Source organism: Ceratina calcarata, unplaced genomic scaffold (genome assembly GCF_001652005.2).
Source record: "Ceratina calcarata isolate Rehan_Ccalc_2016 unplaced genomic scaffold, ASM165200v1 scaffold340, whole genome shotgun sequence".
NCBI lineage: Eukaryota > Metazoa > Arthropoda > Insecta > Hymenoptera > Apidae > Ceratina > Ceratina calcarata.
In genome coordinates, this window is record NW_017156829.1 from 81,062 (window position 1) to 108,085 (window position 27,024).

Sequence of the window (27,024 nt, forward strand, 5' to 3'; positions counted from 1 at the left end):
TTATCCCTGACGAATTCCCTTCACCCTTTCACGGACAAATCGAGTCCAGCTCTCTGTTTCTCCTTTTTACTTTCTCTTTCAATTTTTCATCCCATCATCCCGTGCATCATTTCCCACTCCCAACGTCGATGGGCGATTTTCTTTTTCGTTCGTTCCGTTCTCCTTTTCCTTGGTCCTCCTCCTCCTCCTCCTCCTCTCGCGTTCTCGGCCCCTCCTCGTTGCACCTGTGACTGGTACACACGAAAATGTGTTCGTCACTCGCAGACACACATCCTGATTACTAATTCACGAAGCCGCGGACTACTTCCTTGCCGAGTTGTGACACCAAATCCCATATTCCAGCCGAATGGAGAGTCGAGACGGACGCGCGGTTATCCTTGCAGTCTCGCGGATACGACTTTCTTTGATTATCCATTAAACCGATTTTCATTTGTTCATTCATACTTCTACACCGTCTCGGTTTCACATTTTATAATACTTAACAGGCGTGTACGTATAATACGACACCGAGCGAGACGAGGTGAGCATAAGAGAAACGGCTGGATGAACTGGAATGTGTCTCACAAAAATCTCCTGAACGGATGCTATGCGGAGTATGATCTATCGTTAGTTGGAAGGGGGAAATCGGTTCGGATTTACAGTTAGACGATTGGCTCTACGGCTATCAGGCATCGGTTGCTTTCGCTCCTTGGACAGAATTCCGGATTTTCGTTCACCTCAAATTCATACCGTTCGCATACCATCGCGTACTTTCGATTTAAACCGTCTTTAACACGTTCGCCGACACCATCGCCCCTTCCTCATCTTCATTAGGAATATCGATAGAGAATCGCGTCTACTCCTTGTTGATTTCCAATTCGTATAGAAACTCTCCTATCAGTCAATTGGAAATTCAAGTGACGTGTGAATGAAATTGCAATTAAATGATAATATGATAAAAAAACTATGGGTAGAAATAATAGTACGCGATTGCATGCAGCTGCGTAATAAATCTTACATAGTGCAAATCATTCTTAACTTTTTTTTTATAGGAGCTTGATAGATGTGTTTAACTATTGATAAAGTATGAGTCAGGTAACGGTTCCGTTGCCGGTGGCTTCAGCTCGTCTCCGAATGTTCCGCTGGTTTTAAAAACGAATTCGGTGCATGGTCCTTTCGGCAGAGGGACTCGCGACGACGACGTTCTCCGGAAAGGGAGAAAACACGAGCGACGAGAGCCACGTGGAGAACCCGAAGAAGAAGGTGTAATGGGAAAGAGGACGGGTAACGAGGTGACGAAGAGGTGGAGGAGAGGCAGCCAGGCTCGGTGGTATAAAAGGGTCGCGGAGAGACGCCTCGTCTGTTTTAACACTCTCACCGGGTCGCTCGGTGGATATCAACGCAACGACTCGCGTCGTCCATCGACCTAGACCACCGCTAATAACTCGTGATCTCGCGCGAGGACTTCAACGTACACGGAGAGGTGAGTCGAAGGAGCCCTAAAGGGTTCGCTTCCAGCCCTTCTCCTGGTGAATCGTGGATTTAGTGGGCAACGTGCCACGCATCTCTCGTGACTGGCTCGATTCGACTGGTGCAACAATTTCTACGATCTCGAGATTTTACAGTGACACTGTGTGCGACGATGTGACAAATTTTATAGACGGGGAGGTCTCACGGTGATGTATGCATATACGCTTGCCGATGAAAATTAAGAAACGGTATTTATCTGTTCTCGACGTACGCGTTGGGAGGCGAAGGAGCATCGTCGAACAAGTTTAATTGGTGTTCACGGTAACTTGTCGATCAAGTATTTGCAAATAATGAGAATATCTAGTGTAATCACGTATCACGTTTCTTAAGTTATTCGGTAAGTGTATTACAAATGTCTTTCTTTTTGATGGAAAATTATTGTGGGACACGGGCTTTCTTGGGGCCTGGCCAAGTAACGTTTATTTGTCTACCGTTAGTCGCGAGAATATGACATGGGAATCCTGATGCCTGCTGCCGGTTGAAGGTTCCCTCAGTGTCAACTGAAAAATTTATTCGCGCCGGAAATTAACTCTCTTATTACGCATTGTGCATTTTAATTAATTAATTAATTACTCGATGCAGATGAAGCGAGGATATGAATCATTTATAAATCCTACATTTTCTGTATTGTATCTTCTTCTTAAGAACTTCCTAATATTGGAACTTTCTATGGAAAAAGTTGAAAAGGCGATAAGTGGGATAAATGTATTCCGACATCTGGAACACGCTTTATCGAGCAACAGCAATTTCCAATTCGTGCACCACTCGCCTGACCCCGTTTTTGGCCGTATCGAACCAATGAAAGCTTTAGAAATTTCTAACGTACCAGCAGAATTTTCTCGTCATTTCACCTTACGGATTGCACAGATTTTTGTTGCACTTACAGGAAATGAAACTGAACAACCGTGCCTAAAATAGAGTGCGACTCATTCTACTTTGGAATTCCCAAACTAATTCTTCATACGAATTTATGTCTTCATCGTAGTTTTCAAATGGGAATTACTATATCCTTTTAGTGACTGTAATTAATAAGTTACATTGAACAATCATGTGTTTTATTACAGAACCATGAAGTTAGCGATAGCGTTGGCGGTCCTGTGCTGCCTTGCACTTGGCACCCTCGCAACACCGGTTCCAAAGATTTCCGAGGCGAAGTCGTCGAGTCAAAACGTCGAGGCAACGGGAAGACAGCAAGCAGTACAACCACCGGTAGTCACTGCAGACGACGACGACGACGACGATGACGATGACGACGACATCGACTTAGATATCACGGGAGATGACGACGACGACGACGACGAATTCTATTCTTATATCATTCGACACTTGAATCTGTGTACGACCTCGTATATTAGTAGTTTTCAGAGTCATAATTGAATCAATCTGCCGAAGTTCATTCATCAGAATAGACGAGTAACTGTGCTAACAGTCGAGTTTGTTAGAAATAGCGACGGTAGGAATCGCGTTTGCATTGACCTTGACTGTGGAATGCATTGATAAATGGACGGTGGATTGCAGGAAAGTGGATAGAGAACAAGAGCAACGACCCAAGGGAGAGTTTTAGGTAGACACGAGGAAGAGGTTGCGTACACGCGGCTAGATAGGTCTGTAGGTGAGTAGGAAGCAGGTCGTGACCCAGATTCGGAGACCAGTTTGGTTTCGCCTAAGGATTCCGATATACCGTTAGCATTGTCGCTCTTTCTTCCGAACTTAATTCATCGAGGTCGCCGCGCGGAAGTTTTTTCCGTGTCGATTCATCGCATAGCTTAACGCCAGCCACGGTTTATAAATAAAATTATACCCGACGATCGTCGGTGATGATAAACAAATAGGTGCATATGAAATGTCTTCACTGAAGTAACAGCTTCAGAATTTTCTTATTTAATTTCTAATGCCTTAATAATAAAAGAAATTGATTTTATTCACATTAGGAATGAAATGAGTTTTAGCAATATTTTAACGTTAAAGCAACGTTGAATGTTAATGGATTAACACTGTTGCTTCGAGCTGATCTATAGTGAATAGATTGATTCTGATTGATAAATTGACCTCGGCTTATTGGTAAGAAGTAATGGAATGAAACTCCGTTCTATACTTCGACGCTAGACGTTGCTCGAAAAACAAATTGTAAACTCACGGTAAAATGATATTTGCGAGAGATTGGCGAAAGCTCGACTGTCAGGACTGACGAGTGAGAAGCTATTATTTATTAATTGCATCACAGGTGGTTCTCGTGCACGTGTAGATATAAACACAGTCACGTTTCGAGATAAGAACGCGGATTTGCTATCAACGCAAACACCGAGATCGTATCTAATCTACGATACGAAAAAGAATTGAATAACTGGTGAAACGTGGTAAACAGAACGAGATGTTTTATCAACGTAACAATATTCGCCACTGTGAATTAGTTTCGTAACGGGAAAATTGCTGTTATCTTTCTTCATTACTTTCTAAAATCTCATAACGTATTACGAACTACTTTGCCACTTCAGAATGTAGAATGAATTAGTTAGACGACGACGATGACGATGATGAGGAACCCGATTATTTGGAACGTATCATCGAAGACATACTAGGTAACGTAGTTTTTAATCTACAGATATTTTAATTTGATCTTCTTGGCGTCGGGTGAAATTCGCGGATTTTTATTGTAATCGAAGAAGCGAATGGAATTTCGTGGAATTGAACAATAAGGAACGGCAACCGTTATGCAAACGTCGCGGCCCGAGTTAGCGACACGTTCGTTCGGCGGAAATTCTGGTGCGTTCGCGTAGCCGGTAACGGTACAAGATACTTCAAACTCGCCCGAATTAACATAAATCGTCGGCGATCCCAGTTTCGAAAACAATTTCTACGCGCTACTTATTTTTCTGACCCAGATAAAAAAATGCTCATCGATAATAATTGATAATAGAGAATAGTTCATTTACTTAATCTATAATAATTAATAGATAATGCTTGATAATATATTTCTCATCAAACTGTGAGTTCTGGGTTATTACAAAAAAAATTTCTCGATTGACAAACTAATAAATTCCTTCATTCACATTTAATAACTACTACTATACTACCCGGATTTCTTTTAATATGGGGAAACACCCGGAAGTATATCTAATGAGTACGACTCATCCGGGTAGCTATTAAAACACAGAAATAAGACAGCATGCTTTAAACTCGGGAGGATCTCAAGCATAATATTTGCTTATAGGAGACGACGATGATGACGATGACGAGGACGAGACGCCAGCTGCGGAAGCTGTCCCGGCGCCAGCTCAGGCATCATCTCCGGCGATTCCCGCTGCCGTCGAGGCAGACTTGAACGCGCAAGCCGCCCAGGAAGCAGAAGCCGCGGCTGAATTAGCTGCCGAGAACGCTGCCGCTGAAAACGAGCCGATCAGCGCCGAAGAAGATGACGCTAACGCAGTTGGCGAGGGTCAAGCTGCCTCTGGCATCCACGAAACGAGCTTAGCAGGTGCGGAGTCGCAAGCGAATCCTGTCCAAGTCCCCGCCGCCGTGTCCAACGAGGCGGACGTCGACGAGGACGACGACGACGACGACGATGACGACGACGAGGTCGATCTAGTGTACACGGAGGACGACGACGACGATGAGGACGAGGACGAGGACGACGAGGATGACGACGACAGTATCGCCGACATCACCGGCGCCAGGCAAGCACGTGAGTTCAAGGGAAAGAGCAAGAAACACGGTACGGGGCGTAAACTCGCGCGCAGGTCTCGCAAGCACGCGTCGAGCCCTAACCCGAAGGCTGCCGTTTAAATACCAGCGCCGAGCGGGATCGGACAAACGAGTGGCAAGTCGCGAGCAACCTTCCCGACCGGTCAGAAGCTAATCCGAAGCGGTACACGCTTTTTCTATTCGGTCGTCTTCAATTAGACCGCTGCGATTGTCCTTTGTCATTTGTTAGATCAAACACTTTTGGTTAAATCAATTAGTTATCGAGGAGTCATTCATATTTCTAATAGTTTGCTAAAGTTTTCTAACGAAGTACACGAGTCTTTAAGAATAGTTAAACATTGAAGATGGTTCATTTAAATTAAATAGAAGGACACGATCCAGCAGGATCTAATCGCTCCGACGGCCAGTAGAGCTTGCGCACTCGTACTAAAATACGAAAAGCTCCCCAGTTTGCTGTTCGACACACGATTCCATCCTTGAGACTATCTCGGCAATATTTACTGAGAGAAAACAAATTAATTTAACATACGATGAATTTAAAGATTGTTTAAAAATCATGCTGGACGTGGAAGTAGCGGTAGTGTATTTGTTCTATTTATTAAAATGCCTCTGATACGCACGTGGTCGAACGGCATGGCGAATCTAAATACGCGAACAACTCGTAACAGCAACGCGTTCCTCGTTTTTCCGTGCAACGGAGCTCGCACGACTTCCGTTTACGGCGTTCTTAACTGTTCTTAATCTCTTTCTCGTTAGTGGAGTCGTTTGGATTCGACTAACGAGGAACGAGGGCGCATCAAACGGGATGCATTATAAACGAACCAGATATTGTACATACGTTTTACTAGCCAAAGTATTCGAAGTTCGTGCGAGCAATGTTGAACGATAGGAGGTACAGCAACCGAGCGAAGAACTAAAGTACCTTTCTGTACCTGCACTTCTTTTTTTTTTTTTAAATATCTACCTAACGAAAGAGTATTCACATAGAATATTTCACTATTCGTGCAAATCTATAAGCTTCCTTAACTATCTATGCCAGGTTGCTGCACAAGTTCTGGCTTAAGAATTATATTCATATCACGTCTGTTCCATGTGTTAAACACATTTTATTTCTCGCAAATCGACAAAACTTGCGCAGCAAACTATTATTTATTTAAGAAATTAGTACAGTCGTCTCTTATTTATTTAAGAATCTTGTAATTTATACGCCCGCCCACGTATATATTCGTGCAAATCTATAAGCTTCCTTAACTATCTATGCCAGGTTGCTGCACAAGTTCTGGCTTAAGAATTATATTCATATCACGTCTGTTCCATGTGTTAAACACATTTTATTTCTCGCAAATCGACAAAACTTGCGCAGCAAACTATTATTTATTTAAGAAATTAGTACAGTCGTCTCTTATTTATTTAAGAATCTTGTAATTTATACGCCCGCCCACGTATTTATTTATTTATATTAACTTCGCTTTAGATGGTACGAAAAGCAAAATGTTCTATGGTGTCGAACAGTTTTGATTTACCGGAATGCGTGAGACAGAGATACTTTGGCGAAAGAAAAACTGTTTAGGTAGCATTTGAGAAAAATTTGGCTTGGCGACCTCACGTCACGTATTTATCCACTTTGCTTCTCGGAGAATACCGAGGAGCAAAGAACGTGTGTTTCTACGTTAAGAATGAGAGAAAGAGAGCCGAAAATTTAATTTCGCTGAGTAAGCAACACCGTGATCGACCATTTGAATAGAGTATTAGATTCTTCCAGTTTTCACTGCATTCTTCTCTACTCTCATTTCACCCTCGCTTACATAAAGATCTATTATTTATTTATTTCATAATTTAGATAATATCCCTCCTCATTGTCGCATAAATTGTTGCGTACAGAGATTAACAGTCTAAAGAATGAGAAAGAATTGTGGCCGAGAAACGGTGTCGCTTATCGCGCGACGATTGTAAAACCTCTCCGTCTGAAAAGAAAAGCTTGTACAGAGACGTTGTCCGTTCTGGATTGCAAAAATACAGATAATTTATTGTTTTTACAAAAAAAAAAAACAACTTGTGTCTTGCCTTTTTATTTCTGTCCATCTATGTTTGTCCAGATACGCGTGATCGAAAAAAAGTAATCTGTTTTTGAGAACAGAAGAGGTCGATGTTCGATTTTGAATAACGATTGAAGCTGCTTTCTTCATTTAATGCGTGATGTGTTGTCACTTGGCACTGTATAGAATTCAGGCTTGAATTCTAAGATGAAATACGAATTGCACCTAACTGTTTTTTATTTTATTGGTACACGTTCGAGAACGCTTCGCTTGTCACTCGTTTGTAAATGTTAGTAGTGTAGCCCTTGCTTGAATTTCATTGCCTTATCCTTGAGTAGATGCACGTGTTTGGTGGACGGCTTTTACGGTGGACGAATCGACATCACGTATTACTGGACATTGACACAATAACTTTGGGCCCCCTACGCACTGTTCCCTATCCTTTCCGTTTATACAAAAGCACAGTATTCTAGTTTACGAAATAATCCATAGTATTATGTAGATTTGTGCACACGCGATGGTAGCAACGCACGCTGTCTGCATGCGATGTGCTAACAAGATTTCAGCACACGATTCCAGTCAGACCGACGTTAATTAAGACATTTCATATGCACCAATTTAAATTGAATAAGTGTGGCAAATTTTTGAACAACTGAAACTGTAATTCAATTTACGTATCTTCGATTCGGCTATTAAAATTCCGGTGGACAATCGATTAATTGAAATAGGAGATGGAAAGAGAAGCGGTACACGGGGGACGCGTCGAAACTCTTAATCAGAGGCCGGCAATCGGCAGCCAATTAACTTTCTACAGGACACCGGCCAGATCCAATAAAGGTGTGACCGGGTTGAAATTTTTTCTCGGCTTTCACCGTACGAGCTGATGTATACGCTCGGTCCAAAACGGAACGAGGCCACTGACCTAAGAACGTGAAAGAGTTCTCTCGTCCACGACCCTGACCCACACCCCAAAGTCATGGTCGCTTGCCTCTCGTCCTCGATCAGCCACCTGACGTCCCTCGCTCTCTTAAAACAGATTATCAAACAACAACAACAATAATAATAATAATGATAATAATAATATAGAATTTTTCAGTGAAAGAATTAACTTGAAGAATCTTAATTCAATTTATTTCTTCAAACTTTCTAGTCTTATATCATTCGACACTTGAATCTGTGTACGACCTCGTATATTAGTAGTTTTCAGAGTCATAATTGAATCAATCTGCCGAAGTTCATTCATCAGAATAGACGAGTAACTGTGCTAACAGTCGAGTTTGTTAGAAATAGCGACGGTAGGAATCGCGTTTGCATTGACCTTGACTGTGGAATGCATTGATAAATGGACGGTGGATTGCAGGAAAGTGGATAGAGAACAAGAGCAACGACCCAAGGGAGAGTTTTAGGTAGACACGAGGAAGAGGTTGCGTACACGCGGCTAGATAGGTCTGTAGGTGAGTAGGAAGCAGGTCGTGACCCAGATTCGGAGACCAGTTTGGTTTCGCCTAAGGATTCCGATATACCGTTAGCATTGTCGCTCTTTCTTCCGAACTTAATTCATCGAGGTCGCCGCGCGGAAGTTTTTTCCGTGTCGATTCATCGCATAGCTTAACGCCAGCCACGGTTTATAAATAAAATTATACCCGACGATCGTCGGTGATGATAAACAAATAGGTGCATATGAAATGTCTTCACTGAAGTAACAGCTTCAGAATTTTCTTATTTAATTTCTAATGCCTTAATAATAAAAGAAATTGATTTTATTCACATTAGGAATGAAATGAGTTTTAGCAATATTTTAACGTTAAAGCAACGTTGAATGTTAATGGATTAACACTGTTGCTTCGAGCTGATCTATAGTGAATAGATTGATTCTGATTGATAAATTGACCTCGGCTTATTGGTAAGAAGTAATGGAATGAAACTCCGTTCTATACTTCGACGCTAGACGTTGCTCGAAAAACAAATTGTAAACTCACGGTAAAATGATATTTGCGAGAGATTGGCGAAAGCTCGACTGTCAGGACTGACGAGTGAGAAGCTATTATTTATTAATTGCATCACAGGTGGTTCTCGTGCACGTGTAGATATAAACACAGTCACGTTTCGAGATAAGAACGCGGATTTGCTATCAACGCAAACACCGAGATCGTATCTAATCTACGATACGAAAAAGAATTGAATAACTGGTGAAACGTGGTAAACAGAACGAGATGTTTTATCAACGTAACAATATTCGCCACTGTGAATTAGTTTCGTAACGGGAAAATTGCTGTTATCTTTCTTCATTACTTTCTAAAATCTCATAACGTATTACGAACTACTTTGCCACTTCAGAATGTAGAATGAATTAGTTGTCAACAGCTATATACACGGTGAGGCAATAACTGTGTCCACTCTGAATATTTCCGCTATTTGTAGAGATATGAAAAAATTGTTATTACGAAAGTTGTATTATATCGAGGGGGCCATAAGATGTTGATAATATTTTCTCAAAAAGTGAAGGCGTTTCGGAGATTTCCTCTATTTTTTTAAATGACGTGTCATACTGTTTTATCTTTAATGCAATAGCGTATGTTGATGCGATTTCAACGACCTATAACACTAAATCTTTTGATATTAAATAAGAGATTAAAATAAGTATATCTCTAAAAATAACGCAGATATTCAGGGTGGACATAGTTACTGACCCACCCTGTATAAGTTTCTCAATGAATGTAAATTATTATTCATACCTATTCTCGAACGTGAATTTCAAACGATTAGAAATCCACGTTCGCAGTATTTAGGACGATATTAACATTATTTAACATGGATTCTTCGAATTTCACTTAATTAAAATCTCAGAATCAGTCATCGACGCTGAATAAATCTTTGTGTCGACGACCTGCTAATCGTGCTATTGAAAAGTGGTCGCGTTCAAGGACTTGGGACCAATTGTAGGTCGAATGCCTCTTTTTATTAGTCAGCATATACTTTCAAACACTTGGAATGTCTATCGTCGCGCACACTAGTAGAGAAACTTTTATTGATTTCACAGTTATGGACAGGAAGTAATGTTTATTCGACGGAACTATTTCAGGCATGATGCAGGAACCGGCTAGCGACGTGTCCGCGATTTACGTAGCGAAATACAATCGTTTCGTGGATAACATTTTAGCAAGGATCAACAAAATCCTGCGCACTAATTACGATCCTGTCACCGTCAAGCTCACGAATCCTAACTCTAAGACAAAGTCGAACAAACAGAAGAACAAAAGTAAGACCAAGAAAAACAGTAACAAGGGAATCAAGAAAAGTAACATGGGCACAATCACAGCTATCACTGAAAAACTGTCTGAGGAAAATATGCAGGTAACAACAACTTCAACTAAAGAATATTAACAAATATCAAGTGAAATACTTGAAATAAATGAATTTGTAGAAAGGTGTGGAAGCTGTTGAAAATATAACTGCATCTGCCGTTATCGAGAAGGAAATGGCCCCGACTACTAGTCTGGTCGAACTCGCAAGTAAAACAAACGTAGAGACTACTACGTCTACAAATCGGCGATCGTCGAATAAAAAGACGAATAAAACTCGTACCGGTTCGAAAAACAAAACGAAACAGACCAGTGGTAACAAGAAGGTAATAGCAATAATTATATCATCATAAAAATCCTATTACTTCATTTTTTTATTTAATTTATAGACGAAGAAGAGTAAGCCGAAGGCAAGAGCTACTTTGTACGGACTCGCGAGCCTCCACAGATCGGGAGACGTCTCGGTGAACATGATGAGCGATCACACCATGATTAAGACGCGGTTTGCCCTTGGCCCGTTGACACTGAAAGTCGAAAAGGAGTTCGGCAGAGCCGCGAAGAAGGAATTGAGAAGCGCCACTGCGACCACAGCAGAGATGTCCGGGAAACTGAGCCTTCGTGTTCTTTACGGTGGTGCAGCCACCCTCAATTCTATTCGTGTTCTACAGCCCAAACAAGTAAGTCTGAACTTCGATCTTCGAGTAAATTTAAGGAAAAATTAAGCTGCACTGCTTAATTCTGTGTTAACAATTCATTGGACGAAAACGTGTTAGTACTTTTCACGGAATTATCGTAAAATCGGTAGATAGGTGTTTCAGGGTTGCAGCTATTTTTAGTCGAAGTCTTCTCACGATTAAAGATAACTTTTTCTGTCAGTTTTTTTCCTCTTGCCATTTTTTAGCTAGCCTCGTTACGTCATTCTTATCGGACATTTTTTTGTGAGCTGATTATACAGTTATACTAAAACTAGATATATTTCTCTGAAGTGCTTTTACTTTCCATTTGTCGATCTTTAAGTACGCAAACGATGTTACGCGAGATAATCGAATGAAGTTCTCACCGATGCTTACGTAATCAATTGTTTTAGATGAATGTCATTTGTATTATTATATCGATAAGTTAAATTGGATCACGTGCAGATAAAAGATCACGGCTCTGATACCATCGGTTCTTTCCATTTGCGTATGCCATCATGTAGAAATAATTGTACTGTCACGCGTCACGTGTTTCAAGCATCGGTTCGTTTATTAATTAGGTGCGAGTGGAAAGCGCGGACGATCATGACCGAACGCGCGAATTCGTGTGGAAGAGATCGTCGCATATCGCACACTTGGTCTCTGAGAAGCTGTCGTCGGCCACGAGGTCGATGCTTCGACCTCCACCTGTTGCAGTGGTCGCCGCTTAAATCATCGACCTTCCCCTCGTTGGTCTCAATGAAAACTGCCTCACTGTACTACAGAACTGGGCTTGTGTTAAAATAACAAGTGCAATTCTTATGGCACATGTTCATTTTAAAATTGTGATCGGCTCGAATTGAGAGATTTGGATACTCGACGCAGAACTTCGAATAGGTTGTAGCGGTAGCTGGGAATTTATTTATTTAACTATAATTAGTGTATCGAGGAACGAATCTGAGCTCTCGATTGATTAAAAAATGAACAGCAGGCCGTTTACCCTTCCTTCGTATTATTTACAATAATTGAAAATTCTATGTAGAAGGATAAATCGTATTTTCATTCCAGACCAATGGACTATTTATTTATTTAATTTATTTATTTATAGTGATTACCGGAGTTTACCGAAACGTTTTTAAACTGCGATATTGATTGTATACTAATTAAGACAACGGAGCTTACTTTTAGGAAATATCATAAGTCAGCTTTTATATTCTTTTGTAACTCATCAAACGTGAATCAATAAAGTATTTTAAGAAAATCGAAGCATTGTTTCGTTTCCATTCAAATCTAAAATTATAATAGCATCACACTTTTATTATTCTGAACTAAAAGTGGAAATGAGTCGATCAAAGTATCGAACGACGTCGGGAATTTTATTGCAGGTCTATAATGCGACTGTCGAATGGCTTAAATTTTTTACGTATGCTCCTGGCTCCTGTGTCTTTCTTTTTTATTCTCAGGTGGAGAAAGAAAGGGAAGTAGTAGTTACAGGTCGTGCGTCAAAACGCACGTGCGCACTGACAATAATGTGTAAAAAAAATATATTTGAACAGCTTATTAAAGCCAAGACACATAACTCTCATCATCTTATGGAAGAATTCTAAGACGAAAGCAAATATTTTTCATGAAACTGCTTCTACCTCAAGAATGAATCCTTCTTAAACGAATACATGAACAGTTAATAAAAAAAAATCATATCCATTGAATAATTTACGATAAGAATAAGATACTAATTTTTAAGAATAATCTACTCAAACATACGTAGTATCACAAAAACTTATGACGCTCGAACTTCTTTGAGTAATAAATCTTTTATACAGTTCAACATATAAAAAAATTATATTTATTAAGTTTCCAATTGATAATTATCACGAGTAATCTCAGCTTATCAAGTTTCTCTTACTTGTATCTTGCTTAAAAATTTTTCGAATGAAAATTTAAACTAGCTGACAAAAGTTTTTGCCAGCAAATATACTCCGTGATAAAGTGCACTAGACGTGTATTTACGCAGCGAAAACAATTGTAAATGTGTCTCGCGTTTACCAATGCTAATCAGGTTAGCATAAAAGCTGCAATAAGAAAATGAACGGTGTTCTTAAACGTTACAAAGTATATTACTTCTTATTTTATTAACCGGAATCAGCTCAAAGTCAATTAAATAAAAAGACTAACACAAGTGTCCAATGCTCTGTGGAACCACAGGGTCAAACGTTACGCATTCCATGTACTAGAACATTCAAGGCTTCGTGGCTCGATAAAGTAAGTCGAATAACAAAAAACTAATTGTACCATTCTCCCCGGAATTATACAGTTCTTATTTTAGATAACGAATTGTTTTCGTTTTATTTAGAACAATGTTATTATTTTAAACTATTTCCAATATAATCCCATTAACTATAACGATAACAAAACAGCAAACAGCTTTTTTATGTTAAGGTAGTTCTCACCTAAATGAATCACAAAACCTTCAGCAAAATTAGTAATTAAGCACCTAATAGATACTTTTGCGAAATTTCAGTGCATTTTGCCACGTTGTTTTCACTAAAGCGTTGAGTAAAGAAAAATTTAAAAAGTTTACAGAGTTATTATAAATAAAAATATGAGTAATCGAATAAAAAACTTAAAAGTTTGAGTATTAATATCTTTAATTCTAGCTGGTCAATTCTTTCCAGATTAACTCAGAAACTATGTGTGTAAATGCACTGAAATTTCTCAGAAGTCTCTATCAGATGCTTGATTAATTTTGTTGAAAGTTTCGTAATTATCTCGAATAGTGTTCATTTAGGTGATAACTACCTTATTTGAAGTTACTAAATAAGTATTCTTGTGTAAACGATTTCGCTACTCATCAATGAAGTCCAATACGAACTGATCAAAACTAGTAAACAGTCTGCCAATAATAAACGTTGAGGTAGTCGCGGTTGATGATTCATCCTCCTACATAATCAAGGAATAAATTACGACCATTCTTCGTTCTAATGGTAAATTGACTTGTTCCATAATACAAAAGAAGATGGAAAAAGTATATCTTGTTCCACCGTCGATATTTAAATCTTATCTACTGCGTACGGTGTATGTGTACGTACGTGCGTTGCGCGCAACGTATACATATATACACATCTACACGGACCGAGTGGGTCGTCGAGTATAGTTTCCCTTTCGTTCTCGACGACAAGCAGCAGTTGTGTCCGCGACGTCGCCGTCGGAGGAATTGGAACTCGAGGTTAGTGCGTTTATATATGTATTTAAACTTTCTTCGGCTCCTCTCCCTATCCGCGAACCGTGCGATGTTATTGGCGAAACGCGACGGTGCATAAAGTCCAAGGAGCTAGCGACATTCCTACACGATTCCCAGCACGGGTACGATATTACCGGATTTTTTAAATAATACGTCTTCGACCGTCTCGAATCGTACTTTATACTTATTTCCAATCGAAATCCATTACTCGTGTGCACTTTGCTTTCGGTAATTATGTCTGAATAATAAGTGCCAGTCATTCATCGATCGCTGTATAATTACAGCCGATAATTTATATCAACAAGTAGTATGTTGTAGTTAATGCATCCATCCAAATTATCAATCCATAGAATAACATCGACGATTCTCTGTACTTGTTGTATAATTTTAATTCACGATTCAATTTCATTTTGCATTCCTGCTTATTGTCGTCTTTTGTTCCAGGTTCGCTTAATTTCAGTGAAAGCTTGTAACGTAAGCTTTACATAATGGGTCCTTTAACAACAAGTGTGAGACACACTTTCCATTCTCTCTGCACGACCGCGGTAAGGGCAGTCTCGACGAATGTGATGCTGAACCCGAAAGAGGAAACGAAAGAAGTGGTACTCAAATACTTGGATGGGAAGGACAATGGTATCTTAGTATTGGGATTGAACCGACCCAACTCTTGCAACGCACTGGGCAAAACACTGGTCAGTCAGTTGAAAGACGTTCTCTCTTCCGTCAGAGAAGATTCCAAACTGCGAGTGTTGATCATTCGCAGCTTGATACCGAAAATCTTCTGCGCCGGTGCAGATTTAAGAGAGAGATCGAGGATGGAGAATTCAGAGATCACGAAATTCGTTTCGATATTGAGAAATATGATGGTAGAAGTAGAAACTCTGTCAATGCCGGTAATATCGGCGATCGATGGTGCGGCGATGGGCGGAGGGCTGGAGCTTGCTTTGGCTTCAGATATCAGGGTCGCTTCGTCAGAGGCAAAAATGGGACTCGTCGAAACGAAATGGGCCATCATTCCCGGTACCGGTGGTACCCAGCGTTTACCGAGAATAATCGGGCCTGCCAAAGCTAAGGAACTGATTTATACCTCTCGCATAGTCGATGGCGAAGAGGCGATGAAAATTGGTCTGGTGAACCAAGTGGTCCCGCAAAATAAAGCCGGCGACGCCGCTTACGAAGCCGCTTTGTCGATTGCCAGAGAAATTTTGCCGAATGGACCGATTGGAGTAAAGTAAGTGATTACCTGGAATATGATTTTCCTAAGGCTCGTCAACGTTACTAAAAATCTACCACGCTTTGATTGCAGAATGGCGAAGACGGCGATATCGCAGGGGCTTCAGGTACCTATCAAAGACGGATTTGAAATTGAAAAGGAGTGTTACAGCAAAGTGGTCGATACTCGGGATAGAATCGAGGGACTTGCGGCGTTTGTGTCGAAACGTTTGCCGGTTTATCAGGGAATGTAAATATTGTCGAGGATACAACGCGCTTTACGCATCTATCACGCTTAATCGACATATCAACGATTCTTAACTCTGATAACATATACCATTCTCGTGTTGCGTTATATCATAATACGACTAATATTGCTGTTTTTAAAAGTTATTCACGGGCATTTATATGAATGGTAGGACAATAACTAATGTTAGTATAGTATTAAGATTTACAGCGTTAAATATTTTTGTACACGATTCATTATAATCTTAAGAAAAACAATCTACGTCATTTTTAAATTTCATAGGATTCTCTATAACGTTGTTGTTGTTAATGTATATGTTGTATATGCAGACATTTATTTTTAGAAAAATATAATTATGTTTATAACATCGGTTTTCATTCCTTTGCCTTTGGAACATGCTTCCCATATGAATAAATTATACTTTTATTAAAAAGATTCATTGGACAACAGCAATAAACATCTCGCAGATTTCTTATAATGTTCTCTAATCATTTAAAACAAAAATTATCTAAACTTGTTTTCATTGCACCTAACAAATCCCAATACTTCTACCCTTGGAGATTTAATACTATGAATGGAATGCTTATCAATAAAAAATAAAAGACAAACAGCGTTATGAAGTACCTTGCGTTTCATAAGTAAATTATACTTAATCTATCCCACAGTCAGTGCATTTATGCACATTGCATAGGAAACGGCAAAGACTGCTGTTCGCGTTCCTTTCGCTCTTTCGTAAGCGCCATGAGAATTTTCAGCTGCTTAACAGTGTCTTCTGGGGAAGTGACACGATGCCCAACAGTTAAATCACTCTCATAAATCTCATGATCGTTCCCGCCTTCCGCCGTTTTATCACCAAAGAAATGTATTTCCTCGTATCCTTGGATGTGCCTAAGGCAATAGGTTTTATCCCAACCGATAGGGAAAACGTCAAACGAAATTTGACCTCCTATACAAATGAAAAATCTTCTTTGCTAATTCTGCGTGGCATTACTGAGACTATAACGTATATAAAAGTATTTACCAATACTATAAGTGAAAGCAAGATCCGGAAACTCTTTCTTAATGGCTTGAATAAATTTCTGACGTATCTGATTCTCAAGATCGTATTCGTAAAACTGAATACGTTCTTCTTGAGTGCAATTGCGACCAACAGGTGATATATTCAGCATCCCTGATCGAAATTCAATGAAGGTTCCTCGTTTGAACGGTAAATGTAATTCGGATATATATTTTAGACAAAAATTGATAAAATCTTGTAGTTGCTCTTCACCGATCATGCTTTGAAGCGTCTAAAAGAAATCGAAGCAGTTAATACGAAGTATTTATATTAAGTGAACATTTTTTGCGATATGCTACTTACTTCCGTGCGTAATTGTTTCCCGTCTTTAAAAGCAATCAACCCATTCTCTGCGAAAACGTATTTATATTTTTCGAACATGCTCTTGCCACCCAACTGTTCTTTCAACTTGTTTAAATCTGATCCTCCAACCACTGCCAGATCAAATTCTTTTTTAACAGTTCCCAAAAGAAATTTCTCCACTTGTGGCTTAATCGACTAATGTAAATTTTGATAAGAAGATTATACATGATAAGAGTTTTATACGTGCTCTCATTAAAATTTTCTATACCTGTCTCGGGTCTGTAAGTGTACCATCGACATCGAACAAGCATATTACCTTTTTAGCCATATTAAAAAGTTATTGTCCACTTTCTCAGTCTAAAACAAAAAATTCTGAATTAGATAACAACCATAATAATACCTGTTAACGATTCGAATTTGTTATTAGCAGGCTTTTAAAAATATTTCAGAACCACTAACAAAAACAAATGACTGTTCTGGTCTCGAAATAAGCTGCTGTACGAGGTAAACGAATTACTTGATACATCACGTGCAAGGCGTTTCACATTATTATTATATATGAACAATTCCCCTCCAGTTTCGAAACCCCCATTCATTCTCACAGATTAAATCGTATCCAATCATATTTTAACAGAACTAATTCGAGAGATTTCGAAGTCGACGAAAATGGAGAAACGAGGAAGGAATAAAATATAAATACTGGAAGTTTTGTCTATAAAGAAATATAAAATATATGAAAATAAAGAATATACTGTATATGATACACAATATATAACCTGCGAGTAGAAAACTTCACTGATTTATAAATGAAAATATAACACTGATTTGTAATATGATATTTGAATAAAGCTTCTCTGACGTTTCATTTTTCTCTGTTTTCGTCGGCTACAAAATAGGCCAAATTACCGCGTATAAAACAAAAAGAAAAAAATTGAGAGAGTACACAGATGGTGCCTGATCCGATACGTGGCTAGTTCGACGTTCTCTTTATCGGTTCTGCCGCTATCTTTAGAAACTGTAATGTCGAAAAGAATTAACTTAAACAAATTTTATTGCCTTATCGGCCTTATCTTATTAAAGTCACGAGACTCGAATGCAAACACCGCGCCGTTTAAAAATGCCATCTTACTACTGGGTAATGAATATTGTTTATTAACATTAAATAACGTTATCCTGAATAAAAAATTAATGTGCATTGAACGTAGCTGATGATGGGGGATTCGAAATGCGATCATACTTGAATAAAATTTGCCAGACACCTAACTTAGACGAATTGGCAAAGGAAAGTTTGTTGTTTAACAATGCGTACACCTCAGTAAGCAGCTGTTCTCCTAGGTATGTTCACTATAAAATTACTTAACATATTTAGAGAATCTATTAAATTATCTATTATATTTAGAGAACTTATTAAATATTTTGTATCTTATTTCCCAGCCGTTCCTCTTTGCTCACTGGTTTACCGTGCCATCAGAATGGAATGTACGGTCTTCATCAAGGAATTCATCATTTTAACTCGTTTGACAACGTTCAAAGTTTGCCAAAGATATTAAAAAATAATAATATACGAACAGGTATACTCTTTTAAGTGAATAATTATAAGAGTTCGATAATCACGAGCGAATACTTTAGGTATTATTGGTAAGAAGCACGTAGGACCGAGCGATGTGTATCCTTTTGATTTCTCACAGACAGAAGAAAATAATTCTATACTACAAGTTGGTCGAAATATTACGAAGATTAAACTCCTGGTCAGAGAGTTCCTCTCTCAAAACAGAACACAGTAGGAATCCCTTGTGCTTAACAAATTGTGACTTGATCAGAAGAAGAGAAATATGATGTTCAATTTTTAGGCCCTTCTTTTTATACATTGGATTTCATGACCCTCACAGATGTGGTCATTCACATCCGGAGTACGGTAACTTTTGTGAAAAATTTGGCAATGGGGACGTTGGTATGGGTACCATTCCTGACTGGCATCCGATATATTATCAATGGGATCAAGTGAAAGTCCCTTATTTCGTACAAAACACAGAAGCAGCTAGACGAGATATTTCTGCTCAGTATACAACTATTTCTCGTCTAGATCAAGGTACTAATACTCAGAAACAGTAGATAAAAAACTCAGGAATTGATGATTTAAACAGTAAAATGTAATGAAACCTACAGGCGTAGGCTTAGTTTTAAAAGAATTGGAAGATGCTGGTTTCAAGGACAACACGTTAGTAATTTATACATCTGACAATGGTATACCATTTCCAAATGGTAGAACGAACTTATACGACCCAGGTAATTAATTCATACTATTTTATATTATTATTATATAATATTCTGTAATTTTCTGAGTGATGTTCAAACTGAGTTTATGATGTTAGGACTAGCAGAACCTATGATGATTAGATCACCAATTCCTGATCATAGAAGAAACAGTGTAACATACAGCTTAACGTCTTTATTGGACATTGTACCAACATTACTGGATTGGTTTAACATACCATACGAAGTGCAAGCTTCGATTGATACGAATGATGTTTCCCCTCCTCCTCTAACTGGAAAGTCGCTTCTTCCTCTCCTCGTTCAAGGTAAATTAAACTATCTAATTTTGATATTGTGCTAGTTTCTAATTACTTCATTGTGCAGAGCCCACGGAAAACAACACAGCTATTTTCGCTAGCCAAACGCATCATGAAGTTACTATGTACTACCCGATGCGAGCTATCAGAACTAAGCAATTCAAGCTCATACACAATATTAACTATAAAATGCCATTCCCGATCGATCAAGACTTCTACGTCTCACCGACTTTTCAGGTAATCTACAAGAACAAATGAATTGTATCAAAACTCACAGCAGATTAATGTGTCATTTTTATTCTGCATCAAGGATCTTTTGAATCGAACTAGAAACGGACAGAGAATTCCATGGTACAAAACTTTAGAAAAATACTACGAGAGACCCGAATGGGAATTGTACGATTTAAGACATGATCCAGAAGAAAGGGTCAATATCGTGTCTAAGCCATCAGCGAAGGTATAAAGATCAAAGCAATTTGAATGCGTCTACAATTCTATAAGCTACGTTTGGATTTTGTTTCAGCAAACACTTGTTGATTTACAAGAGAGATTAAGCGAGTGGCAGAAAATGACCAATGATCCTTGGCTCTGCGCGCCTGGGGGAGTTGTTAACGATATAAGATCTAAAGATCCTCAATGCATGCCGCTTGAAAATCGTGTTTAAACTTTTATAAACGATGTATTGTTATGCTTTTTATATTGTATTATTATATTCCAATAAATTTGACGAATACAACTAGCTCCTTTGTTAAATATACCTACGCTAAACTTGTTTCTAATCAAAAAACAGGTCGCGATACAGAAACGTTCCTGATATCCTTCTCATGATGTTTCGAGAGGATTTCATTTAATTGACGCACGTAAGTAGACGATCTGTTCGCAGTCTTTTCTATAGCCTTCAGCTCAGCTGATATTTCATTCATCTAAAGTATAAACGAATCGATTACAGTTCGTGAATAATAAAATGCTCGCGACGAACATCGTATTCTTTAACAGGCTTACGTATTCCTTGTATCCCAAATATCTGTTGTACTTTTGATTGTTATTATAGATCTGCCTCACTTGTATCATGAATATAAGGCACAAGAAAAAAGCACCGAGTAACACGAGCAAATTTGTAATTTGAAAGCTACGTAAAACGGGCATCACACTTGCGTCGAGATTAAAAACGCGGAGCTCGATTAGCTGAGACGGTGACACGTAAAATCTACCTGGAGAACGCGTTCATGAATACGTATTTAGATTAGAATTCGATGTCATATTACACACGGATGCTTCGCTCGTAAAACTATTACACATTACATCCAGGTTCATCCCAGATAACGATGTAACATGTAACTGTTAATTTAAAATGCTACAGATTATGATAGTATTTTCGACGAACGATAGATGACTCCGCTATTTACTTAATAACATTAATTATTAATTATGACAAACAGATATTTGAAGATCCTTTGAATCATTAATACATGCTTGTAATAAAGAATGTGACTAATTATGAAAATGAGGAAAGATGTGGAAAACGTACTAAAGGAGACTGGAAGAAGACTATCTTTAGCATCTATTTGTTTCATTGATAGGTGGCATAAACGTGACAGCGAAACGCGGTTTGACAGTATGTCAAAGAGCAACACTTGTGCAATTTGTACATTCCAATAATTAGAATAAACTTAGGATAAAGGTGATAAAATGTCGAGTGAAACAGATAATTTCGACGATGATAGCGAGACGCGATTACCTCAAGATCCTAGAGACGATGTGGTTCAAGAGGTACTGAAGACTGGCACGGATTTACGGCAATATTCGAGACAAATCGAAAAAGAATTAAAGGAGGTTGAGAATAAATCTATACAGGATTACATAAAGGAGAGTGAAAATATTGCCAGTCTTCATAATCAAATCGCAGCTTGCGATAATATTCTGGAGGTTAGCCTCTGACACTCCTATATAATCATGTTATTATATTCATAAATTTTACTCTGATTAATTATTAGAACGCTCATTGCGAAGAGATTTCTTAGAAACTTTTACTTTCAGAAAATGGAATCGATGTTGATGAGCTTTCAACAAGACTTAGGTAGCATTAGTTCAGAGATACTGTACCTTCAACGCAAGTCTGTAGCAATGAGTCAACAGCTGTCTAATAGACAAATAATTAGAGGACCCTTGAGCCAGTTCATAGAAGATATGACAGTATCGGAAGCTCTCATCGTGTAAGAATTCAAATAAATTTCAATCTAGGACGTCCGCAAATAAAATTCTAACAATATGTAATCTACAGAGGAATCATGGACTGTCCTGTGACTGAGAAAGAATTTCTAACTCAACTGCAGACACTGAACCACAAAATAAATTTTGTAAAGGAACAAAGTTTTAAAGAGGCAAAGTCATGCTTGGACGTGAAGGATATATTAGAGAAGCTGAAAGTAAAAGCACTTGCTAAAATCAGAACATATCTTCTAGAACAGATCTATAAGTTCAGGAAACCAATGACTAATTATCAAGTGCCACAGAACAATATGTTGAAGTATAAATTCTTCTTCGAATTTATTCTGGCGAATGAAAGGAATGTGGCAGAAGAGATTTGCGGAGAATACATCAGTACGATGAGTAAAATATATTATTCGTACTTTAAATCGTATTCTTCGAGACTAATGAAACTGCAGGTGAAACAATAATCAAGAATTGCACTGCGATGCCAGTATTAATTATATTACATGTGTTGCTAATTCTCTTTATATAGTTTGAAGAAGGAGCTACTAAGGACGATCTAATGGGGTTTGAAGACACAGCAGGAAGAAGCATTTTTCATAAGACTACGTTAAAGCATAGGGGCACAGTGTTCTCCATAGGGAGCAGAGGAGATGTGTTAACGTCTCAGTTAGAAACACCTATCATAGTACCTCATACTGCATCCAAAACGAGAGTGAGTATAGAAATGTTAGAATGTTCGACTATCGATATAATAAAATTTATTTATCTGCAGTACCACTATGAGGCTTTGTTCAGAAGCGAACAGTACGCTCTTGTAGATAACGCATGTAGAGAGTATTTATTCTTAACAGAATTCTTTAAAGTGCGCGGCGCGCAAGCAATGGATATTTTTAATCAGGTGAACAAATGAGGCTAGCGAATATTTTCAAATAAAATTGTTAAGAACAAGATTATAAGATTCCGTATCCGATAATTAGGTAATGAAGAAAACGTTGAATCTCATGGTTAAAAATCTGCAATCCTTCGTGGAAGATTGTTACGATACCATTGCTCTATTCCTCTGCTTGCATTTAGTAATGCGCTACCGTCTAACTTGTCACAAAAGAGCAGTGCCAGCTTTAGACAAATATTGGGACAATATGACGTCTGTAATTTGGCCTAGGTATCAATCAAACACGCTAACACCTTTCTAAATACATATAAATAACTCTCAAATTAAATCTCAACTTTAATTTCTTAGATTCGATTATGTTTTTCAACTAAATATTCAGAGTATTAAACAGTGTGACCCGTTGAAGCTCACACAAGAAACGGGACCCCATTATGTAAGTTTCCGATTATTAAATTTAACGAATTTTCGAAAGTACGGAATAAAATTTATTTGTAGATTACTCGAAGATATGCTGAATTTAGCGCTGCGATGGTTAGCATAGTCGAAGGATTTCCTTGCGAAGGAGCTACTCAGTTATTAGCTGAACTAAGGGAAGCTGTTCAGTGTTTTCTGCTACGAATGGCAGCCACCTTTTCTAGTAGAATTCAACAACTAGTCTTTCTTATTAATAATTACGATTTAGTTCTCGGCGTGTTAATGGTGAGGATATCTCGGTTCGGGTACGTGTAGGTTTGTTCCTTACTTTATATTTTTGTTTTGTATCTTTTAGGAAAGAACGCGGGATAATTCGAAGGAAGCCGAGAGTTTCCGAGATCAACTGAATGCGCGATCTTCGGAATACGTCGAGGAAATTCTGAGTCCACACTTTGGTGGTATGATACAGTTCGTAAAGGAATCCGAAGTAATGATCGAGAAGGGACAAACCGAGGATTCGAAAAGACAGGAGGGGAAGGCGTTGGCTCTGGTGCAATCTTTTACCAATAATTGGAAACAGGCGTTAGAAGAGATTAATCAAGAAGTATTAAAATCGTTTCCTAGTTTGGTACTCGGCACGGCACTGGTGCAACGTGCAATGACGCAGTTAGTGCAATACTATCACAGATTTCATAAAATCTTACCACCAAACGCCCGTACACAATTGACCAATTTTCATCATATAATGGTCGAGATGAAGAAATATAAAGCGACTTATTAAAAGGCGAAGGGATTTAGTTACGAGCTGGAATAGTACTAATGATAATTAAGTCTAGTTAATATAAATTGTAAATATTATATATGGAAAAGTAATTTACATCTTATTTATAAATTATCTTTGCAAAAATTAAAAATAATTTTATTCTGAATACGAAGGCGTAATTTTTATTTGATGGCCTAGAAGATAATTTTTAATGTAATGGAACTTACACGATATTAATAAAAGATAGTATTTATGAAAAAATTGTACTGTACATCTATGTATAAAACAATACTAATGGTACCGTCACAGACCAGGTACACGAGAAGACCAATCAACCACTGTATTTTTATATTCTACCTTCTGGAGAACATTGTGGAATTAAAATGTGTTATTGTTTAGACGTTTAGGTTTTGAGAAATAACCCTGTACCCTTTTCTTACCAAAATGGCATCGAAATCGCTTTTAAGAATGTTCCAAATTTAAATACAGTAATGTATTGAAACAATGGAAAAGTTCTGATTAATAAATGAATGGAAATAAATCTTGGCATTTTTAATTCACAATCCTTGACCAAATGACCAATCCTAGGAGTGACTACTTGAAAACAGTGTTCGAGCCGAGTTCATAAAAGTCCAATGAATGAGAGACGAAGCTAAACTGACTTCCTACAACCACAACCTCTCTTATTCTTCAATATTACTTTATCCGTTCTTTATTGCATGTTTTACTTCAATCAATTCAATACTCTATATTCCTATCCCTATAGACTCAGATTTTAAGATGATATCCGAACTACCAAGATACTACGATTTAATTAAAATTACTTTTAAATGGTGCCTGTCTGAATTGACGCGCTGAGGGTCCATCGATCACTATATACGAACAGAGAACCTTCAAATCACTCTTAATTTTTCGAACGCGAGAGAAGATGATAGGCCTATTCGTAAATCTCGTCTGTGATCTTATGTTACCATCCTATACAATTACAATATCGATACGATCGACCAACACACATCTACACATTATATAAATTATTATTATTCTGTGTGTACACTATCAAATTCTTAGTGCATCTTTGCAACTATGGCAAACCGTAACGTTTTATTATCCTCTAACTTATTCATACGCAGAGACTCTCTCTTTATACCAATTTTAATTTAGAGAACGACAGAAAAAATAATTTATAAAATAATTACCTTTCCTTTCAACAAATTCGTATTGTCACTCTTGAACTAAAATAATTTTTGGGATCAGGATTATTATGCGAGAGGCATAGATTTTAAAAACGATCTATGGTTCTTTTATAGCACACCGTCAATCGCGTGCAGAACACCATTTGTTGCAGGTACATTATGCGTTACGACATACGCTTCGTTCACTCGTACTCGACCTGAAACAAGCCCAACAAATTTTGCATTGCAAAATATCCTTCCCTTGGAATCCGGTTTCGTAATTAATTATTCAATCAAAATGAAGACAATTAATTCTAACTTTTAAATAAATACATCCTTGTATATTAAATACCTCCATTCTTGTGAACATGAACTGGCGATTGGGGACGAAGAGTGTCCTTCTGCAAATAATATCTCATTCCAGCTGTGTAAAGGGTCGACGGGATTATGTGTTTCGAAATGATAGTTTTCGCAGCTTCTGCCCCGTCGTCTTCCGTCCAAACCGGTGCACCATCCTTCGCGGCTGCTTCGAAAGCGGAGTCCGTCGGAGCGAACACGGTGAAAGTTTTTGGTCCTACATAAATAACTTCGTTATTATCACCAATTGAAAGCGTGAACTCTCGCTTTAACGTGAACGGAAGTTGCGCTTGATACGAATTAACATATTTCTATGAAATGGTATCCGCGAGAATGAATTATGTAATTCTCATTAGTAAGATTATTCTTAGTTATGCACCTGATAGACTGTCTTGAAGACCGGAGGCGAAAAGCATTTTTAGGAAAGTAGTGAATCTCCTCTCGCGGTCGGCCTGCATCGTCTGGACTAAGTCGCCAACCGGAAGCGGGAACATTACCCTGTCCACGGCATGGGCTACACCCTGTGGTATCTCGATGTCCCGTTTATTCGAGGCCACCCTTGCGCCATTTATCGTAGTCACCTGATATCATCAGGATAAGCCAATAATTCGAGATCCCATGAATAATTGATTGCGATAGAAATATGTGCAATTACTTTTACATCGTTCCACTCATGATCGTGCATCGCGTACTCGTTCACTCTTAACTGTGTTCCGGCCAAGCTGATACCAGTCATTTCGTCTTGCAACGAATCGATCCTGAAGGCTCCAGGAATCACATGATGCAGCAAGAGCTAATTATACAAAGTACATCGATAATTCGTTCAGATAAATAAATTATTGGAAGACATGGTTTTATAAATAAGACATACCCCGCTAAGAAGTCGAGGATTGTCCCTAAATTTCTGTTCCGCTTTTTCTGGACCACCGAGTTGTACCAAAAGCGTTCGGAAGGCCTTATCCGTTGGTACGAAAATCGTATACGGTCCTGTCACATTGAACGAGCATTTATTTAACTCGATTACCATAGATTAATAAAAGGAATAAATTAATCACTCGGCTTAATGCATTGCGAGAGCGAATGCATCTTTCCCAATCGCAAGATAATTATCATCCGGTTTGTAATCCGACACGAAGGAGCACTTCGTTACGCTTCTTTGATTTTTAATCGACGGAAGTACACTATTTTTCCTAAGGTCTAACGCGCCGATAATGGGGTGTTAGCAGCGATCAACTAGACGTCGCCTGATTCCGCAATATTTCCTTAAGGATGTATTGGCTATACAGTCAATCCCAAAAGTTTATGCACTTTAGAAACGCATTTTTTAAAAAGAAATCAGACGTCGGACGAATATTGCTA

General features: G+C 38.4%; 6 protein-coding genes across 22 annotated transcripts in view; 4 read left to right on the forward strand and 2 right to left on the reverse strand.

Annotated features, from left to right (window-relative positions):
• The first annotated feature begins 224 nt into the window (after positions 1 to 224).
• On the forward strand, positions 225 to 12,484 carry LOC108625084 (mitotic apparatus protein p62). 5 transcript variants are annotated; one of them, XM_026813592.1, is made up of 8 exons: positions 225 to 1,462; positions 2,574 to 2,810; positions 4,024 to 4,088; positions 4,721 to 5,191; positions 10,330 to 10,601; positions 10,672 to 10,875; positions 10,939 to 11,226; positions 11,805 to 12,484. In XM_026813592.1, exons 2-8 carry the CDS (start codon positions 2,578 to 2,580, stop codon positions 11,952 to 11,954), a joined length of 1,683 nt encoding a protein of 560 aa, XP_026669393.1. In that variant the 5' UTR covers positions 225 to 1,462; positions 2,574 to 2,577; the 3' UTR covers positions 11,955 to 12,484. The 5 variants fall into 5 exon arrangements, with proteins under 5 accessions (XP_026669393.1, XP_026669397.1, XP_026669396.1 ...); XM_026813596.1 differs by having other exon boundaries at positions 4,721 to 4,984; XM_026813595.1 differs by having other exon boundaries at positions 2,574 to 2,751; positions 4,025 to 4,088.
• A 1,843-nt stretch (positions 12,485 to 14,327) lies between these two features.
• Positions 14,328 to 16,202, forward strand: LOC108625089 (methylglutaconyl-CoA hydratase, mitochondrial). Of its 3 annotated transcripts, none has more exons than XM_018024818.2 (3): positions 14,328 to 14,449; positions 14,909 to 15,695; positions 15,771 to 16,202. In XM_018024818.2, exons 2-3 carry the CDS (start codon positions 14,953 to 14,955, stop codon positions 15,928 to 15,930), a joined length of 903 nt encoding a protein of 300 aa, XP_017880307.1. In that variant the 5' UTR covers positions 14,328 to 14,449; positions 14,909 to 14,952; the 3' UTR covers positions 15,931 to 16,202. The 3 variants fall into 3 exon arrangements, with proteins under 3 accessions (XP_017880307.1, XP_017880308.1, XP_017880309.1); XM_018024819.2 differs by lacking the exon at positions 14,328 to 14,449 and adding an exon at positions 14,456 to 14,586; XM_018024820.2 differs by lacking the exon at positions 14,328 to 14,449 and adding an exon at positions 14,599 to 14,692.
• A 120-nt stretch (positions 16,203 to 16,322) lies between these two features.
• Pmm2 (phosphomannomutase) lies at positions 16,323 to 21,612 on the reverse strand. Of its 9 annotated transcripts, XM_018024823.2 has the most exons (6): positions 20,856 to 21,196; positions 20,616 to 20,776; positions 17,552 to 17,640; positions 17,284 to 17,478; positions 16,945 to 17,212; positions 16,323 to 16,869 (listed from the first exon to the last, which is right to left on the reverse strand). In XM_018024823.2, the coding sequence occupies exons 3-6, from the start codon at positions 17,609 to 17,611 to the stop codon at positions 16,598 to 16,600; spliced, it is 795 nt and encodes a 264-aa protein (XP_017880312.1). In that variant the 5' UTR covers positions 17,612 to 17,640; positions 20,616 to 20,776; positions 20,856 to 21,196; the 3' UTR covers positions 16,323 to 16,597. The 9 variants fall into 9 exon arrangements, with proteins under 9 accessions (XP_017880312.1, XP_017880320.1, XP_017880319.1 ...); XM_018024831.2 differs by lacking the exons at positions 20,616 to 20,776; positions 20,856 to 21,196 and adding an exon at positions 21,592 to 21,612; XM_018024830.2 differs by lacking the exon at positions 20,616 to 20,776 and having other exon boundaries at positions 21,065 to 21,196.
• Sgsh (N-sulfoglucosamine sulfohydrolase) lies at positions 18,282 to 20,592 on the forward strand. The gene is made up of 10 exons (XM_018024812.2): positions 18,282 to 18,418; positions 18,489 to 18,618; positions 18,718 to 18,854; positions 18,913 to 19,063; positions 19,134 to 19,372; positions 19,450 to 19,569; positions 19,656 to 19,862; positions 19,921 to 20,090; positions 20,164 to 20,310; positions 20,377 to 20,592. The coding sequence occupies exons 1-10, from the start codon at positions 18,304 to 18,306 to the stop codon at positions 20,515 to 20,517; spliced, it is 1,557 nt and encodes a 518-aa protein (XP_017880301.1). The 5' UTR covers positions 18,282 to 18,303; the 3' UTR covers positions 20,518 to 20,592.
• On the forward strand, positions 21,368 to 24,281 carry Vps52 (vacuolar protein sorting 52). Its single transcript, XM_018024809.2, has 9 exons — positions 21,368 to 21,779; positions 21,891 to 22,066; positions 22,135 to 22,519; positions 22,597 to 22,779; positions 22,840 to 22,965; positions 23,045 to 23,229; positions 23,308 to 23,392; positions 23,455 to 23,658; positions 23,729 to 24,281. Exons 1-9 carry the CDS (start codon positions 21,543 to 21,545, stop codon positions 24,152 to 24,154), a joined length of 2,007 nt encoding a protein of 668 aa, XP_017880298.1. The 5' UTR covers positions 21,368 to 21,542; the 3' UTR covers positions 24,155 to 24,281.
• Positions 24,282 to 24,350: 69 nt separating this feature from the next.
• Positions 24,351 to 27,024, reverse strand: part of LOC108625080 (ras guanine nucleotide exchange factor R) — a 16,979-nt gene continuing 14,305 nt past the window's right edge. For 2 of the 3 annotated variants that reach the window (XM_026813603.1, XM_018024803.2), the window contains exons 4-8: positions 26,537 to 26,652; positions 26,321 to 26,458; positions 26,045 to 26,246; positions 25,661 to 25,882; positions 25,438 to 25,526 (exon numbers count right to left, since the gene is read on the reverse strand). In XM_026813603.1, the coding sequence (XP_026669404.1) occupies positions 25,438 to 25,526; positions 25,661 to 25,882; positions 26,045 to 26,246; positions 26,321 to 26,458; positions 26,537 to 26,652 (767 nt within the window). Of the gene's footprint in view, positions 25,527 to 25,660; positions 25,883 to 26,044; positions 26,247 to 26,320; positions 26,459 to 26,536; positions 26,653 to 27,024 lie in introns of all 3 variants that reach the window. The other variant, XM_026813602.1, reaches the window with a different exon arrangement.

Coding starts and splice junctions, on each gene's coding strand:
- LOC108625084 (XM_026813592.1), top strand. CDS start 2,578: ATGAAGTTAGCGATAGCGTTGGCGGTCCTGTGCTGCCTTGCACTTGGC. Junction 4,089..4,720: donor TATCATCGAAGACATACTAG/GTAACGTAGTTT, acceptor ATTTGCTTATAG/GAGACGACGATGATGACGAT. Junction 11,227..11,804: donor GTGTTCTACAGCCCAAACAA/GTAAGTCTGAAC, acceptor TTTATTAATTAG/GTGCGAGTGGAAAGCGCGGA.
- LOC108625089 (XM_018024818.2), top strand. CDS start 14,953: ATGGGTCCTTTAACAACAAGTGTGAGACACACTTTCCATTCTCTCTGC. Junction 15,696..15,770: donor AATGGACCGATTGGAGTAAA/GTAAGTGATTAC, acceptor CTTTGATTGCAG/AATGGCGAAGACGGCGATAT.
- Pmm2 (XM_018024831.2), bottom strand. CDS start 17,611: ATGGCTAAAAAGGTAATATGCTTGTTCGATGTCGATGGTACACTTACA. Junction 17,213..17,283: donor GGAAACAATTACGCACGGAA/GTAAGTAGCATA, acceptor GATTTCTTTTAG/ACGCTTCAAAGCATGATCGG. Junction 16,870..16,944: donor TGCTTTCACTTATAGTATTG/GTAAATACTTTT, acceptor TCATTTGTATAG/GAGGTCAAATTTCGTTTGAC.
- Sgsh (XM_018024812.2), top strand. CDS start 18,304: ATGTCGAAAAGAATTAACTTAAACAAATTTTATTGCCTTATCGGCCTT. Junction 18,419..18,488: donor AAATGCCATCTTACTACTGG/GTAATGAATATT, acceptor CATTGAACGTAG/CTGATGATGGGGGATTCGAA. Junction 19,373..19,449: donor TATTTCTCGTCTAGATCAAG/GTACTAATACTC, acceptor TGAAACCTACAG/GCGTAGGCTTAGTTTTAAAA.
- Vps52 (XM_018024809.2), top strand. CDS start 21,543: ATGTCGAGTGAAACAGATAATTTCGACGATGATAGCGAGACGCGATTA. Junction 22,520..22,596: donor CGAGACTAATGAAACTGCAG/GTGAAACAATAA, acceptor CTCTTTATATAG/TTTGAAGAAGGAGCTACTAA. Junction 22,966..23,044: donor CAATGGATATTTTTAATCAG/GTGAACAAATGA, acceptor TCCGATAATTAG/GTAATGAAGAAAACGTTGAA.